Here is a 14,761-nt window from a genome sequence, read left to right as displayed (position 1 = left end):
TCTCCTCTGACCTCCTGCAGGCTGCAAGCCACAGAACCTCACCCATCATCCATTCCCGTAGCAGTCCCATAACCTCTGGCTGAGTTACTGAAGTCCTCAAATCTTGATTTAATGACTTCAAGTTACAGAGACTCTCATTCAAACCAGCATGTGACCCACGCTCCACCCTGCAAAGGAAGGTAAAAAAAAAAAAAAAGCCCAGGCTCTCTGCCAATCTGACTTGGGGGGAAATTCCTTCCGAACCTCAAGCATGATGATCAGTTAGAATCTGATGATATGGGCGAGAGCCACCAGCCAGACACCTGGGAAATAATTCTCTGTAGTAACTCAGAGCCCTCCCCCATCTATGGCCATAGGAGATATCTGCTAATAGCAGTTGCAGATGGCCTTATGCCATTAGAGGCAATCTCCTTTATAAATTTATCAAGCTCAGTCTTAAAACAAGTTAGTTCTAGGACTGCCTTCCAACTGTGGGGTGGGGGGGAGGGAGAGGACAGACTGACTGGGACTTCACTCCTCTGATGGTTAGAAACCAATCTTCACTATTGTCTGCCCATTGCATCACTGGTAGCTGCCCTGCCCTCCCTGGCTAAGAATGGCAGTATTTGAGAGCATAGGGATCAATGCTGCCTTGACAGGGAAAAGGACCAGACCTCCCAAAGGCTTTTCCGCATTAGCTTATGGTGCAAGAAAGTTTACATTTCTTATTCTGCTTTTGCCCTACAGCTTCGCCTCTTCCGTACCACTTTTAAAGATGTGTTGGTGAATTTCATGCTCAGCAGTAAACGTGCAGTGCTTGCTACACAAAGCTATCTGCACCAGTACTGTGTTAGTCCAAGTCACCTGGTGCAGAAGCCAGCAATCATGTGACAATATGATTTGAATGTGACAATGGACAAGTGTTATTTGTACAGGCTCGTAGGTGGGCAAAATCCTTTACAGATAAAATGAAAAGTGACAAATCTCTGCCCAGAGGATATTATGTGGTACCTTACATCTCACTACTGCAAGGTGTATTTAATCCTTTATCCCACAAGTGCCACAACGGCACCTGACAGCAGTGTATTTCAGGGGAGAGCGGGTTAAACTAACTGATTCCTTAAAACATATTTTCTGTTTAAACAAAGAAGCTCAGTTTACTTTGGTTTCGTTGGTGACTCTTTTCTAAAGTAGTTTGTTGCTGGGAAGGTAGCACATTTGTTAAAAAATGAAACGTGAGCGATTTTGAACCCAGGGCTACAAATCAGAGGCCTGAACATACTTCCTTTATGCCATCTACCAGAACAAATTGCAGTACTAGAAAGAAACTGACAAAATCTTACTAAAAATAAATGCATAATACAGTACTCACTATTTCACTTACACACACTGCAACACAGTCCTGCTCAAAAAGAAGGTTTAACACAAAACACACTAGGAGACTTTGCTTTAAAAATAAATCAAGCGAGCACTTTAATTTACATACACGGTTTCAAAAGAAGAAACTTGTACCACAAAGAGAAATTTGATTGAACAAGATGAGTGAAAGGTTCACTGGATTTGGTAAACATAAGTTGGAAATGCAGTTATCAGGAAACATGGAAAGTTCCTCATTTTGAAAAGACAGGGACCAGTGAAGACAACAAGTAAATATTGGTTCAGAAAAGGGAATGCAGAGTTAGTCCCTGTGCTAGGCTATGGGATTTCAGCTGCCAGCTCCTCTACCTTTCCTGGTACTTTGAAATATTTATAATGCAATTTTTTTGCAAATCAAAGCAATCATATGTATCTGGCAACAAGATGCAGCTCCCCTCTCCTGTTTCTGAGCCAAACCATTATTACCAATTTCCCCCAATTTTCTGGTAATTTAAGCCAAAAACTTGTTTATGCTAATCATGTCATTTTTGTCCTACTGATTTTTTGGGATTCAGCTTTGTGGCCAGAACTCATGATTTGTGGCTACTATTGCCTTTGTCACCCTGAAACCCCCCTCCCCAGCAACATGATATAAAACCTGCAGAAAGCAGCTCAAAATGGCCAATTCCCAAATTAAGTGGAAAAAGTAAAAAGCTGCAATATGGATAGATTGCCAAATCTAGAGCTGTTTTTATGTGTAGTTTCCCATAGCTACTTTGGGCTGTTCATTTCAGCTCCACAACTATTGGAGGTTGTTCCCCAAACCACAAGCAGTGTCTCTCATCCCGCACATTCAGTAAACTGTATAGAAAAGACAGTTTATCAAAAGAGAATTTACACAGATTACAACGGTTTCTCCAAACACAAACCCATCCCTCTGGCTCAACTTTAATACAAAAAACACACTTAAAAGTTTTGAAGTGATCCTTTGCCGAAGCCTTTTAATCACGAAGCACTGTACTTTTATCCTTAAAAAGTTTGTTTTACAATGTACACTGAAGGGAAAAATTAGTGTTGATGAGGTTTCCACCTTTCAGTGAAGAAAGTCATTACTACTGCATAAAGAAGATACCCAAGGAGAATAATGAATGTGCAGGCCAGTGGTCCAATGCAGAACCAAGATGCAATGAAGTACATCATGAACAAAGAAAGAAGAGTCCTGTAGCTAGCCAGAAATCTCAGACTGATCCTTGGTCGCCGAGAACGTCCTGATCTTTGTTTCAGTGCTGGGCTGTGCCTGCCCTTCTCTGCAAGGAATGGGTTGGTAAGATGATAGCGACACAAGCTGCCAATAAAGTCTTCCCTGGAGCAGAGAATCTCCATTTGATCAGCAAACTAAGGTATGAAAAACAAAGTCAGTAACAGAACAAGAAAAATGTAAACAAAAATTAAAATGTGGATTTTAAGTTCACACTGAAAAATTGTTGCTTTTATGTTTTGGTTTGTATTAAGGGGACCAGAAAGGATATAGCAATTATAACTCAAAACTCATATGTCTTTCAAAAGTTAGAATTGTTCCAACACAAATTTACATCTGTACTGTAGTAATTCTGCTCATTTCCTATTAGTGGTACAAAGCGCTAAACCAACAGAAGGAAATCTGGAACAACAGTGGTCATGCCATTCACATGTACTCAGAAGTGTATACATATTATGTCAGGATATAAGTGGAGAAAGGACTAACCATCAGGTTGCAAGACAGAGCTTAAAGGAGTGAGAGGCAGGAGGAGGAAGGAATAAAAGGGCTTGGTTGGATTAACCCTTTTCCGGCTTATTTTGACAACTAGGGAAACAGAGTGTTCTTTCATTATGCTAATATGATCCTGTGAAAGATATTCGTTCTACCTCATCTACCATGAACAATACATTTCAGTGTACTGTTTCTGATTTGGAGAGACTGTTGTGACATTTACAACTCTTGAGCAATAGGGAAAAAACATGATTCCAGGCTGGAAGAAGAACCCTATGGAATATTTGCAAACTCATGCCGAAATCCCGTTAATGGTGAGAGTACAAAGCAAGTGTGTAAGTTGTACATTGACACAGGTCAGAGGGAGAATAGGAATATGCAATTGGAAAAAAGAAAGAAGACTTCTCATTGCACTTACCCTTTGATTAATTGCTGAGGATAACTGGAACAACAGTCGCACTAGAGTGACATTTTCATAACTTCTAATGGGCTGAAGGTCAGTATCTCCCTGGTACTCGATCTCAAACCGCCGTAAGCCATTTATGAGCTAGGAACAGGAAAAGAAATCACATACTTTATAGCTCAAATTTGAATTGCATTTGAACTGGTATCTCTCCTCCCATCCCTGACAAGCTAACTATTTCTTTTGCTGTAGAGGCATACACTCTGCTTTCTAGAAGTATTGGACTGGAAGCTTTTCTCTCTTACCTGATACCTGCCAAGAGGCGTAAGAATTAGTCCATCCTCACTCTCAATGCAGTCTGGAAGTTGCTTCTTTCCATTCTCATCCTGAGCTGCTCCACAATTCATCATCATTTGGGTCAGCTGCGCTTCATTCAACTAGTCAAAAAGCACAATTTCTTCATAATTATTCAGTTTTACCACCTTTTTCTGTTCCACCTATTTCCCCATTCACCAGCTCCTGTGCAGTCCCTGAGAACCACATAGCCAATGACTGACAACAGAACAGGTACTGAAAACAACCCATTTACCAGTCTACAACAGAACTTTAAAAAAAACAAAAAAAAGGTAAACTAAATTCCTAATTGTTTTCAGAAGGTGGCAAGCCCTGGCAGACAGAAGTATTATTCACTCAGTACATCCTAGTCTTCCCATAGCTGTTGCTTAGCTCTGTCTTCTCCCAGCCATATGCAAGCAAACTTGTGTAAAATCTCTTTGCTTCCTTTCAGCTTAATGAAAGAAGATACTAGAAGATGGCTGCTTCTATTAGCTTTATCACTTTTGCATTTCTACAGCATTTTACATTAGAAAATCTCAAAGTGCTTTAAAAACATTAAGCCATAAAATGCCCCTTGGTAAGTAGGAAAAATATAGGATTATTCTAAGTGGCTACTTATTGTTGGTACCTAGTTTAACATGGCTTGGGACCAGTGTTCCCTCTAATTTTTTATGTCCATGTGCAGAATGAATTTTGTTATGTGCATCACTATGAAGGTGATGTGTCTCATATTGGTGCACATAACAAAATTCATGTGATGGAGGTGGGGATGAAGGGTTCAGAGTGTGGGAGGGGGCTTGGGGCTGAGGTGCGGGTGTGTGTGTGTGTGGGAGGGCTTTGGGGTGGGGATGAGGGGTTTGGGGTGTGGAAGGGGTCTCAGGGCTAGGGCAGAGGGTTGGGGTGTAGGGGGATGAGGGCTCTGGCAAGGGGTGCAGGCTCTGGGGTGGGGCTGGGGATGAGGGGTTCAGGGTGTGGGAAGGGGTCAGGGTTGGATGCAGGGGGTGAGGGCTCTGGCTAGGGTTGAAGGCTCTGGGGTGGGGCTGGGGATGAGGGGTTCAGAGTGTGGGGAGGGGTCAGGGCTGGGACTGAGGGTTGGGTGCAGGGGATGAGGGCTCTGGCTAGGGTTGAAGGCTCTGGGGTGGAGCTGGGGATGAGGGGTTTGGGGTGCAGGCTGCCCCAGGGCTGCAGTGTGGAGAGAGGACTCCCCTCAGCCCTCTCTCACTGCAACAGCTTGGGGCCAGGGGAGAGGCGCCTCTCCCCAGCCACGGCAGCTCCGGTGGGGCTGGGCTGGGCCGATGGAAGGGCTCCTTTCCCCAGCAGCTCTGGTGGGCCTTGGCCAGGCAGGTCTGCACTGAGGGAGTGAGACCTCTCCCCGCCGCAGCCCTGAGCCCCTGCGCAGAGCTTAATACACAGCTGCGTAGCCATGCTGGTTAGAGAGACCTTAGCCTGGGATTGATATTTTCAAGTACACAGCACCCGCAACTTTAGCAATAGTCAAGAGGTTTACAGGCATTCAGCACCCCTGGGGAAAAAAAAAAAAATGAATCCTAAAGTGTCTCAAGATGGGCACCAAAAATTGAGGTAGTCAAACTGAGTGTCCACTTTTGAACATTTTGGCTTACATGACTTGCCAATGATCACACTGCAAGTAAGTGAGAAAGCTGGAAGTAGACTGCAGAAATCCTGACTCCCATTCATGCTACTTCCCAGTGACAGCACTTGGAAAGAAGTTACCTACCCGAAAGATCTGGCATAGGTACTCCTGTGCCTTCTCCAAATATTCATCTGTTTTCTTGATGCTGTCTTGCCCAATTTCATCTAGGTCATTGCCTGTATAGGAACCATTCATGTCAGACGGGCTGAACCTAAACCAGGATAGGAAGGACTGACTAGCCATGGTCTCTGCAGAGTGGTCTGATATGGATTTTGCCGTTTGCTTGGCCTGGCCTATTAACTGGGCCAATCTTAATACCTGAAAAATAAAAGACAGGAGGATGACTAAATAAAGCAGTAGAATAAAGGACACAAGTCAGTAGTAAGCACCAGCATGTGAATACAAGTCTGTCTGGTGACGTATCAGTCAGAACAGAATCAGCACATTCATTCCCTTAGCTGACATGGACTTGTGCTGGTAGTAGTTATGTGCTCCAGCTCCAATAGAGTAAAGGAAGTCACTGCAGCTGGGGCAATCAGAGGAATGCGAGTAACCCCTCAGTTTCCTTTGAGATGCATCTTCCTTCAGTTCACTAGTCTGCTGCTTAGGGAGAGACCCTCTCCCTTTGCTACACCGTTTTTAACTGGCTTGCTGCTGGGTATTGATTATTAACATTATGAATCAGAAATACACACACAGTCATTGTTGGGAGATGAAACAAGTACATGCCCATAGCAGACTGCTCCAAAGCTGCAAACCCAGTCCACCCCACCCTTCAAGACTGGAAAGCAGTCTGTACATTTCTATTTTCGTACTTGTTATGGACCCTTCAAACAGATTCTATAACCATCACCAACTCCTGATTCACCCCCTACTTTTAAAGAGCTAAAATTTCTCCCCCCATACATGATGGAGCAGATATTCAGTATGGAGACATACCCCTCACAACAGCAATAAAGGGGCTTACACAGAGCAAGTAAGCAAGGTCATTGCTTACCAAATTCCTGACTTCTGGACCAAACATCTGCTTGTACTGGGAGTCCTGTCCTTCCAAGCAGTAAACATGACTCTTCACCTTAAATGAGGCATCTGTGATTGCTGGAGGCCATGATGACAAGAAGCTCCCACCAAGAGTGGGGGTCATGAAAATTCGGTGTTGACGGTGAGGGATAACAAGTTCTGGCTCCAGGAATAACTGCTCCCCTAGAATTTGGGATAAGATGATGCGGGGTGGAGAAGACTAGATTACACCTTCCTTCTGATTTGGGGATCTAGCAATAAAATTTTTTAATCACTCATTGTAACAAGGTTGTGAGGTTATTTGGGGGGAGGAGAGGGAGGGCAGGGCCCTAGTTATTACTTCAAGTTTTCCACGGAATCTTCACTCATACAGCAGAAAGAGCTTTCACAATTACAATGGTGCATCTAAATCTATATAGACATAGTACTTCTAGGCCATGATTGCTTGTTGGAAAGGATATTATGGTCCTCATACCTGCCCAGCTGAGCATGTTCCAGCACCTGAAATTTTGGTGCTTGCCTAAACCCTCCTGTGCGCTGCCGGCCCCCGCCCACTGTACCCCAGTACACTCAACATGCAGCTTTCAGGACACTTTGAACTGATATCTAGAATTTGGAGTGCAAGTTCTTCCTGACTAGCCATCTTGCTGAAGTCTGAGTAAATATAAATTTCTGTAGGGCATTACAAAGTTTTAATTCTGAGTTAATTAATAACCAAACACCACAAACAATAAGGAGATTGTAAAACACAAGGAGTTTCTGTTTACTAAAAATACCCAGCATCGTGTTCTTTTTATGTTAGTTAGAACAAATCGGAATCAGTGAGACTGATGAATGGTAATTAGACAAAAAAAATAAGAAAAACATATATATATATGAAACCAATACTGTAAATAGAAGCAAAGACATCAGGTCTCTGAACTTCAATGTCACATGAGGCAGACACCGAATCCTCCAATTCATATTTCTGCATGCTTCTGAGGCAAAAGCGTTGCTATGGGACAGACCAGGGCAGAAGACTGCAAGGAGGCAACATGGCATTCAGTTACCTTTCTGGATCATTTCAGCTAGGTTGGGCTGAGCAAAGACCTTGGCTACTCGGAACACCATCAGGGCATTTTTAGCGCTGACCAAATCGGTGCGGAGAGCTCGGTTCAGAAAGCCTACAAATAGCTTGGTATACATCAGTAAGTTCTCTTGAATGAAGGGAGCCCTGTCAAAGTAACAGTGGATTTGTGAATACAGCTATTAAAATAAGGAGTAAGTATATTCAGTCTTCTACCAAGTAAATAATCCCATAGAATATATTTTAGACCATCAACTGGAATGAGCTCATCCTTTCCATTTCACACACACATAAAAAAAAGTTCCTCCTTACTCTAGCATTTTTAGGTACCAGTAACAATCTATGACTTTGCGCTGGCAGATATCTAGTTGCATAGATGTGCAATGGGAGGACTTCAGAGGCAAGCTGAAGCCTGAAGTGTGGTTTCTATCAAAAGCACTGACTTCACTGCCTCCTGCACAAGTATCCAGGGACCAGAGAAACTGATGCTGCCTCTTCATGAAACCCACCCTCACTGCTGAATGCCACTACAGGTCTTAGGGAAGGAGGAGGTGCCTCAGAACAGCTGGTAAAGTCAACACACAATCTACTTGTGGAACTCATTGACAGGGGATGTTGTAAAGGTCAAAACTATAACAGGGGTAAAAAAAGAAGAACGAGATAAATTCATGGAGGATAATCTATAAGCCAAGATGGTCAGGGATGCAAAACCATGCTCTGGATGTCCCTAGCCACTGATTGCCAGAAGCTGGGAGTGGACGACAGGATCACTCAATGACTGCCTGTTCTGTTCATTCCCTCTGAAGCACCTGGCATTGGCCACTGTCAGAAGACAGGATACTGGGCTAGATGGACCACGGTCTGACCCAGCATGGCTGTTCTTATGACCCAGGATTTTGGACGCAGCACAATGCAATGAGCAGTGTAGTTTGTAATGTTGGAGTCACCTGGGGGGGACTTGTCAATATAGCTTTAAGCCAAAGAAATATTTTTACCCATGTCAGGGTGACAGATATGCCATCTTTGTTCTTCCTCAGCAGGAAGGCCAGTCAGGCACCTGCTGTATGAAGCAAACTACTTAGAGTAACATGTCAGGAGGAACTGAATGGGGTAAACTAGGAAGGTAGATCTCAACCTTTTCCATTCTGTGACCCCACCTCATGATAAAGAAAGAGGGTGCTCGGGTCACAATTCCACAGTTCAGTATCCATGAACTAGATGCTTACAAGGAACAACATTTAAAACTCTGCCTTCAAGATTTCATATGCAAAATTCTAACGGTTAATAGATGCTATCTGCTGAAGTCAGGATTGGAGTGACCTGCAGATTCTGCTCAGGAATAACCCTACGTTTACCATTTCTCTGATACACTGCGAGGCTGAGGCTCTGAACTCTGAAGTGGTTTCTCAGGAGCATATCTCCAGGGCTGCACGTAGCTTAACCACATCTCCAGGACCTGAAGCAAAACCACAACAACATAAAAATCAATTCAATTGAAGAAGGAAGATTTTGCTTGTTTGTTTTGCTAAGTCCCTTGGACAATGACACCCACTTTCTTAATGCCAACAAAAGGCTTAAGAAATGAAAATATCTTGCAAAAGTCTCAGCCCTGAAGAACAAGACCATGTGCCCTTGCATCAGAGCTGAAGAGAACTAAATGCTTAGTAAAAATCCATTAACAAAACATTTTAGGAAATGCCTGGTTTTACTGAACAAGCAGCTCACCCTCTACAATAACAGTTAGATGAAAGCGTGCTCAGATGGCTGCCATGGAATTGAAGATGCATCCACCAATCAAGCTGATGTACCTGTACTGGTGTATGCAGTGTTGGGCCCAGGATATTAGAGACAAGGTGGGTGAGATATCATCTTTTATTGACCAACCTCTGTTGGTGAGAGAGATAAGCTTTAAAGCTTACACAGTGCTCTTCTTCAGGTCCAGGAAATGTACTTAGGCCAGGTCTACACTACAGAGTTAGGTCAACATAACTGTAAGTATCTGCAGATTTACAGCATTGCTCCTGCCGATGTAAGTCCTCCACTATACCGATCAGTGGCAGAGTCTGGTGCTGCTTTGAGTTGGTGTGTCCTGGTCTGTGGGGAGCTTGCTTCTAACGATGAGCTTTGAGAGGTTGGGAGGGTTGTTTGAAGGCTAGGAGAGGGGGTTCAGGAAAGATTTCTTTCAGGATGAGGTCCTCATCAAGTGTGGGTTGTAGGTTACAGGGTTCCAGTGTGGGGTGGTAGGAAACAACTATGGGTATGCGGTTGGAGGGGAGTTTATTTCTGTATTGAAATAGGTTCTCTCGAGGTATTTGGGTAGTCTGTTCTATGATGGGATCTACCTCTCTGGTGAAGTGTGGTTATTTAGTATGGCAGTTTTGAGCGTGTTAAGGTGTATATCCTGGACTTTCTCCTCAGAGCATATTCTGTGAGTGCCTGACTGCAGACAAGATTTCTTGGTGTGTTTGAGATGGTTGCTGCATCTATAAAAGTAGGCAAGGTGATCTGTGGGAAGTTGTGGTGAAAAATCTATAAGGGAGTGTCTGTCTGGAGGATGAAAATATCATTGATGTATCTCAGATACATTGGTTTCATGGCGCATTTGTCCAGAAAGTCTTCAAGGTGGTCCATGAAGAGGCTGACATATTGGGGAGCCATCCTAGTACCCCTGGCTGTTCTGGGTTTGAACAAACTGTAAAATTGTTATGGGCGAGGATGAAATGGATGAGTTCAGCAATGTGTTTAGTTTGGATATCTGCGGTTTCTCCATTGTTTTGTAAATATTTGAAGCAGGCAGCAATGCCATCATTGTGAGGAATGTTGGTGTATAGTGAAGTGACATCCCTGCTGGCAAGGATGGTGTTGTGAGGGAGGTTGTTAATATTGCAGAGTTTGTGGAAGAGGTCGGTTGCGTCTTGGAGGAACCTGGCCCTTTGCTTGGTGAGTGGTTTGAGGATGGTTTCTATAAGTCCCAATATTCCTTCCGTGCGAGTGCCATGGCCAGATATGATGGGTCTGCCTGGGCTCCCTTGTGTATCTTGGGAAACACGTAGAAGGTCCCTGGGGTGGGTTCTTGGGTGATGAGTTTGTAGAGTTTCTCTTGGGAGTTGTTTGGGGAAGGATTTGATGATATTCTTAAATTCCTGGGTAAATTGTGGTGCGGGGTCTTCTTTGAGTTCTTATAACAGGTGGTGTCGGAGAGTTGTTGGTTGGCCACGTTAATGTAGTCATCATGGTTGAGGACTATGCTATTATTCTGACATTTAATATCATTCACTGAAGCACCATATAGTCTAGTGAGACACATGGAGGATGGGCTGAATAGTGTTTTGTGTTAATGCTTTTTCAGTCCTTCTTCTCCAATACAGCAGTGGGCACTCACACAAGAAACTACTAGGCAACAGGGGGTGAAATCTTGACCCCACTGAAGTCCGTGACAATCTTGACTTCAGTTGAGTTAAGATTTCACTCCTAGAGGCTTCCCAGTGGTGTATTCTGTCCTATCTGCCAAACATGGCAACATAACTGACCCAGCCATGTCACTTCCCCCAAGGAGGAGGAATGTATATTTAAAACATTTTGATATAAGAAATTAAAGCCGTATTTCTTCTCCCAGTCTGGTTAGTTACAACAAGATTAGAGTATATTATTAGATAGGACAAATTTATCCATAAACATACAGATTCTCTGTGGTAAGAATAGCTTGTTCTCAACCAGTACTCATTTCCATAAAGGGAAAGAGAAACGAACCACCACCACATAGTTTCACCAGTATCTAATACCTTGACTACACTTCATTTCTAACTCTAGTCTTAATAAATGTTTATTTCCCTCCCCCTGAGGAAAAAAATCATGAACAGGGAACAGTTCTACAAAAACAGTAGTTTTATCACTGCAGCTGGCTCAGTATTTTATTAACTAACTCTGATTTTGTCTGGACTGAGTAGAAATAAAGGCTGGTACATACAGCTCTGAAAGAGGCATCCAAAGGCCAGTGGCCAAAACAATGCTGCAGGAAGATATAGAGCTTCTGCTGGACAAACCGAGGAATCACAACTCTGCAATGAGATTCAGACACAAAGACACTTGTATAAACAAATAATAGATGATAAAGTAATATCTCAAACATTTAATACAGACGTAACAAGTTTTGATAGCTTCTTTCTCAGCTGAAGGAGGAGCCGATGATTTGAACATGTCTGAAAAGTTCTAATAGTGATGCACACAACCTGCTATTCCAGGGCCAAATGCAACCCAAGTGCCTCTAAGAAAGCTGCCCAGTGTTCTCAGCTGAAATTTCTTTCTGGTGCAGTTTCAGTAACACAACTTTTCTCTACTGATCTGCACATGTCCTTTGCAGAGATATGCAGAGAAATTATTTCTGCACCAGTCTGACTGCTCTTCTAAACTTGCTTCAACTTCCCTCTGTTCTCAGAACAAATACTAGGACCTCTAAAGCAGTCTGATCCCCTCCTCCTTTTCTAAAAAAGCTGAAGCATTTTCCATTGTGGATACATTGTGGATTGGGAGCAACTACTTCCTTCTTCCCTATTCTGATCTGGACTCCAGCTCAAAGTGCATGAGGAGTATAAAAGTGGGCTCTCTCATCCTCCTAATAATGCAATTTCAAGCTCTCAACAAAAGCAAAACTGCCAAGGTATGTATTAATTAGTGCTTTGTATGCCTGAAAGGCAGTTTGACAGTATACCTACCTCTTGAATTCCTCCAGTGGGCTGGCGGTATGGGAATGGGCTGAGGGTGAGAGTGGCTCTGGTTTCAGGCTGTTGGCAAAAGCATGTAGATGCTTCACGAGCAGTCTTATCACTAACACATGCTCTTCTGTAGGTTTAAATGACTCCTAGATTTAAAGCAATAGGCAGAAAGATAAGTTTTGCTTGTTAACGCGCTATGAAGGAGCTCAGCACAAAGATATTTTCACATCAGACATTTAAACAGGAGTGTCCCTACCTGTTTAGTTCTGTGCCACCCAATTTGAACAAATTATCTCCCCAAGAGAACAAGTTGTATCACAGCTCTGCCTTCAACAGCTCACTAACAAATTTTCCACTCCATGCATCTGATGGAGTGGGTTCTAGCCCATGAAAGCTTGTGCCCAAATAAATGTGTTAGTCTCTAAGGTGCCACAAGGACTCCTCATTGTTTTAACAAATACCTGTGAGGCTTCTTTTAGTCACTGTGATTACAGGAGAAAGGGGTTTACAGTCTATCTTTTTGTTTCAAGTTATAGTAACCCCCTAGAGAGTAATAACAGAAATTAGTTTTACTTTAACTTACCCCCTCTAAGGAAAAAATAAGAATATCCATTATTTTATTTATTATTATTTATTATTATTATTATTGTCTGTTGTTGGTAACAAAACAGAATCATTATTATGCTCTCAGCTCACTCTCTACTAAGCCTTCCTTCTTATGTGCGTGTTCTTTTGCCTCCTAAAAAAGAAAAATTCTAAAGAAGTTATGAAAAGAGTAATATTTGCTTCTGTTGCTCATGTCCTGAATGATCCTGTTGCACTTAACATCAGTATAAGTATTTTTTGGTTTTTTTTGGAAGGGGTGGTCATTCAATTTTTTTACTGGAAGTGTGGGAGATGGGAAGATCTTTTTCATGCAAGGAACATGGAGGGGTGAGTGTGGGCCAGTTTGGTATTGCTACCAGAAGAGTGAGCATATGGAGGAATGGGGAGATGCTATAGGGAGAGAAAAAGGGAGTCAGATATCAGTGTACCCCTTCCCCACTACTGCAGAGCCCAGGAGCACACACCAGCTCTACTGGTGTTCTAACCTGCCTTAGAAACAGTAAACTAATCTCAATCCACCACTAAGGGCTGTTTGTGGGAGATCAAGGATAGCCAAACACAAGTACCACAGCAACAAAAACAAGTGTGATGGAGGGTTGCACTGAGCTGCATGTGTTATCAGCAGCTGTGAAAGGAGATTCTTGGATGCTATAATGAATCTGTGTTCAGGTGAAACTTCAGGGCTGCACAGTTTGACTACTTGGGACAGGTTGTTTTGGTTTATTAGGAAACTACTTCTTATCTTTTAATTGTGTTTAACTGTGTGTGAGCAATTCAGAACAATTCTTGGTGCTGCGATGACACTTTAAAGCCCTTCCTAGTTGCAAGGGCTGTGGGGAAGCAGCTAACAGTTTTCATGTGCTTAAACAGTTCTGAAAATTTTCTTTACATAGCTAGGTTCCCTCTTGGAAAAGGCTCAACTCCTGACTGCTGGCAGGCGATGAAGGGCCTGTCTGCAGCAGTGCAGTTGGATGCATCTATGCCTTCTCTAAGGCCATGTCTGCACTACCTGCTGGATCAGCGGGTAGTGATCAACCTATTGGGGATCGACTTATCGTGTCTAGTGTAGAAACAATAAATCGATCCCCGATCGCTCTGGTGTCGACTCCAGAACTCCACCAGGGCGAGAGGCGGAAGCGGAGTTGACAGGGGAGTGGCGGCCGTCGATCCTGTGCTACGAGGACGCGAAGTAAGCGATTCTAAGTCGATCTAAGATACGTCGACTTCAGCTATGCTATTCTCATAGCTGAAGCTGCGTATCTTAGATCGATATCCCCCCCAGTGTAGACCATGCCTAAGGGAGGGAAGGCCCTATTACTAGGATTAATGAAGACTCCATTTGTATTCCTGCCAGTGTCCATCACCATGGACGTGAGGCTACAAAAGGGGTCACACCAGTTGAGAGGTGGCTGCAAGCCAGTTAGTCTATATAAAGTCTGAAGGAGAAAATACCTAACAAAGACCTCGTAGGTAGGCTCTTTCTGGTGCTATGAACTTAGACCAAGATTTTCAAAAGTGGCTAGTGATTTTGAGTGCCCACCTTGAGACCCTTATAGTCTGATTTTCACATATTGCTGAGCACCCACTTTCTGAACATCCAAGCCCCTTTAAGGAACCTCAAACTGGGCACCCAAAATCACTCGTCACTTTTGAAAATCTTGGCCATTGACTACCTCCAAGAAAGCATTCTATGTTGTTTTATATAAGTCTTCAACTGTTTGTATGGTTGCATTTAACTCCATTGTTCATTTTTACACTAACAAATCCTGTCACTTAAAAGCTATTTGACTAGCTAATTTCCTCATAACCTGGATCACCAGCATCACAAGCATTGTTCTTTAAAGCTAAAAGGCAGCTTCTGTTCTCCCCACGCTTTCCA

At 43.2% G+C, this 14,761-nt stretch overlaps 1 protein-coding gene across 3 annotated transcripts in view; it reads right to left on the bottom strand.

The window, feature by feature from the left end:
• Positions 1-1,432: 1,432 nt before the first annotated feature.
• The window catches only part of SMPD4 (sphingomyelin phosphodiesterase 4), a 29,464-nt gene continuing 16,135 nt past the window's right edge, over positions 1,433-14,761 (bottom strand). For all 3 annotated transcript variants that reach the window (XM_077834711.1, XM_077834712.1, XM_077834713.1), the window contains 9 exons: positions 12,277-12,422; positions 11,532-11,622; positions 8,920-9,020; positions 7,548-7,711; positions 6,476-6,681; positions 5,563-5,796; positions 3,794-3,925; positions 3,504-3,632; positions 1,433-2,730 (listed from right to left, as the gene is read on the bottom strand). In XM_077834711.1, coding sequence (XP_077690837.1) covers positions 2,404-2,730; positions 3,504-3,632; positions 3,794-3,925; positions 5,563-5,796; positions 6,476-6,681; positions 7,548-7,711; positions 8,920-9,020; positions 11,532-11,622; positions 12,277-12,422 — 1,530 coding nt within the window. In that variant the 3' untranslated portion in view covers positions 1,433-2,403. The remainder of the gene's footprint in view (positions 2,731-3,503; positions 3,633-3,793; positions 3,926-5,562; positions 5,797-6,475; positions 6,682-7,547; positions 7,712-8,919; positions 9,021-11,531; positions 11,623-12,276; positions 12,423-14,761) is intronic.

This window comes from Eretmochelys imbricata, chromosome 15 (genome assembly GCF_965152235.1).
Source record: "Eretmochelys imbricata isolate rEreImb1 chromosome 15, rEreImb1.hap1, whole genome shotgun sequence".
Taxonomy (NCBI): domain Eukaryota; kingdom Metazoa; phylum Chordata; order Testudines; family Cheloniidae; genus Eretmochelys; species Eretmochelys imbricata.
The sequence above is the reverse complement of the archived record's forward strand: the minus strand, read 5'-3'. Positions and strand labels throughout refer to the sequence as shown.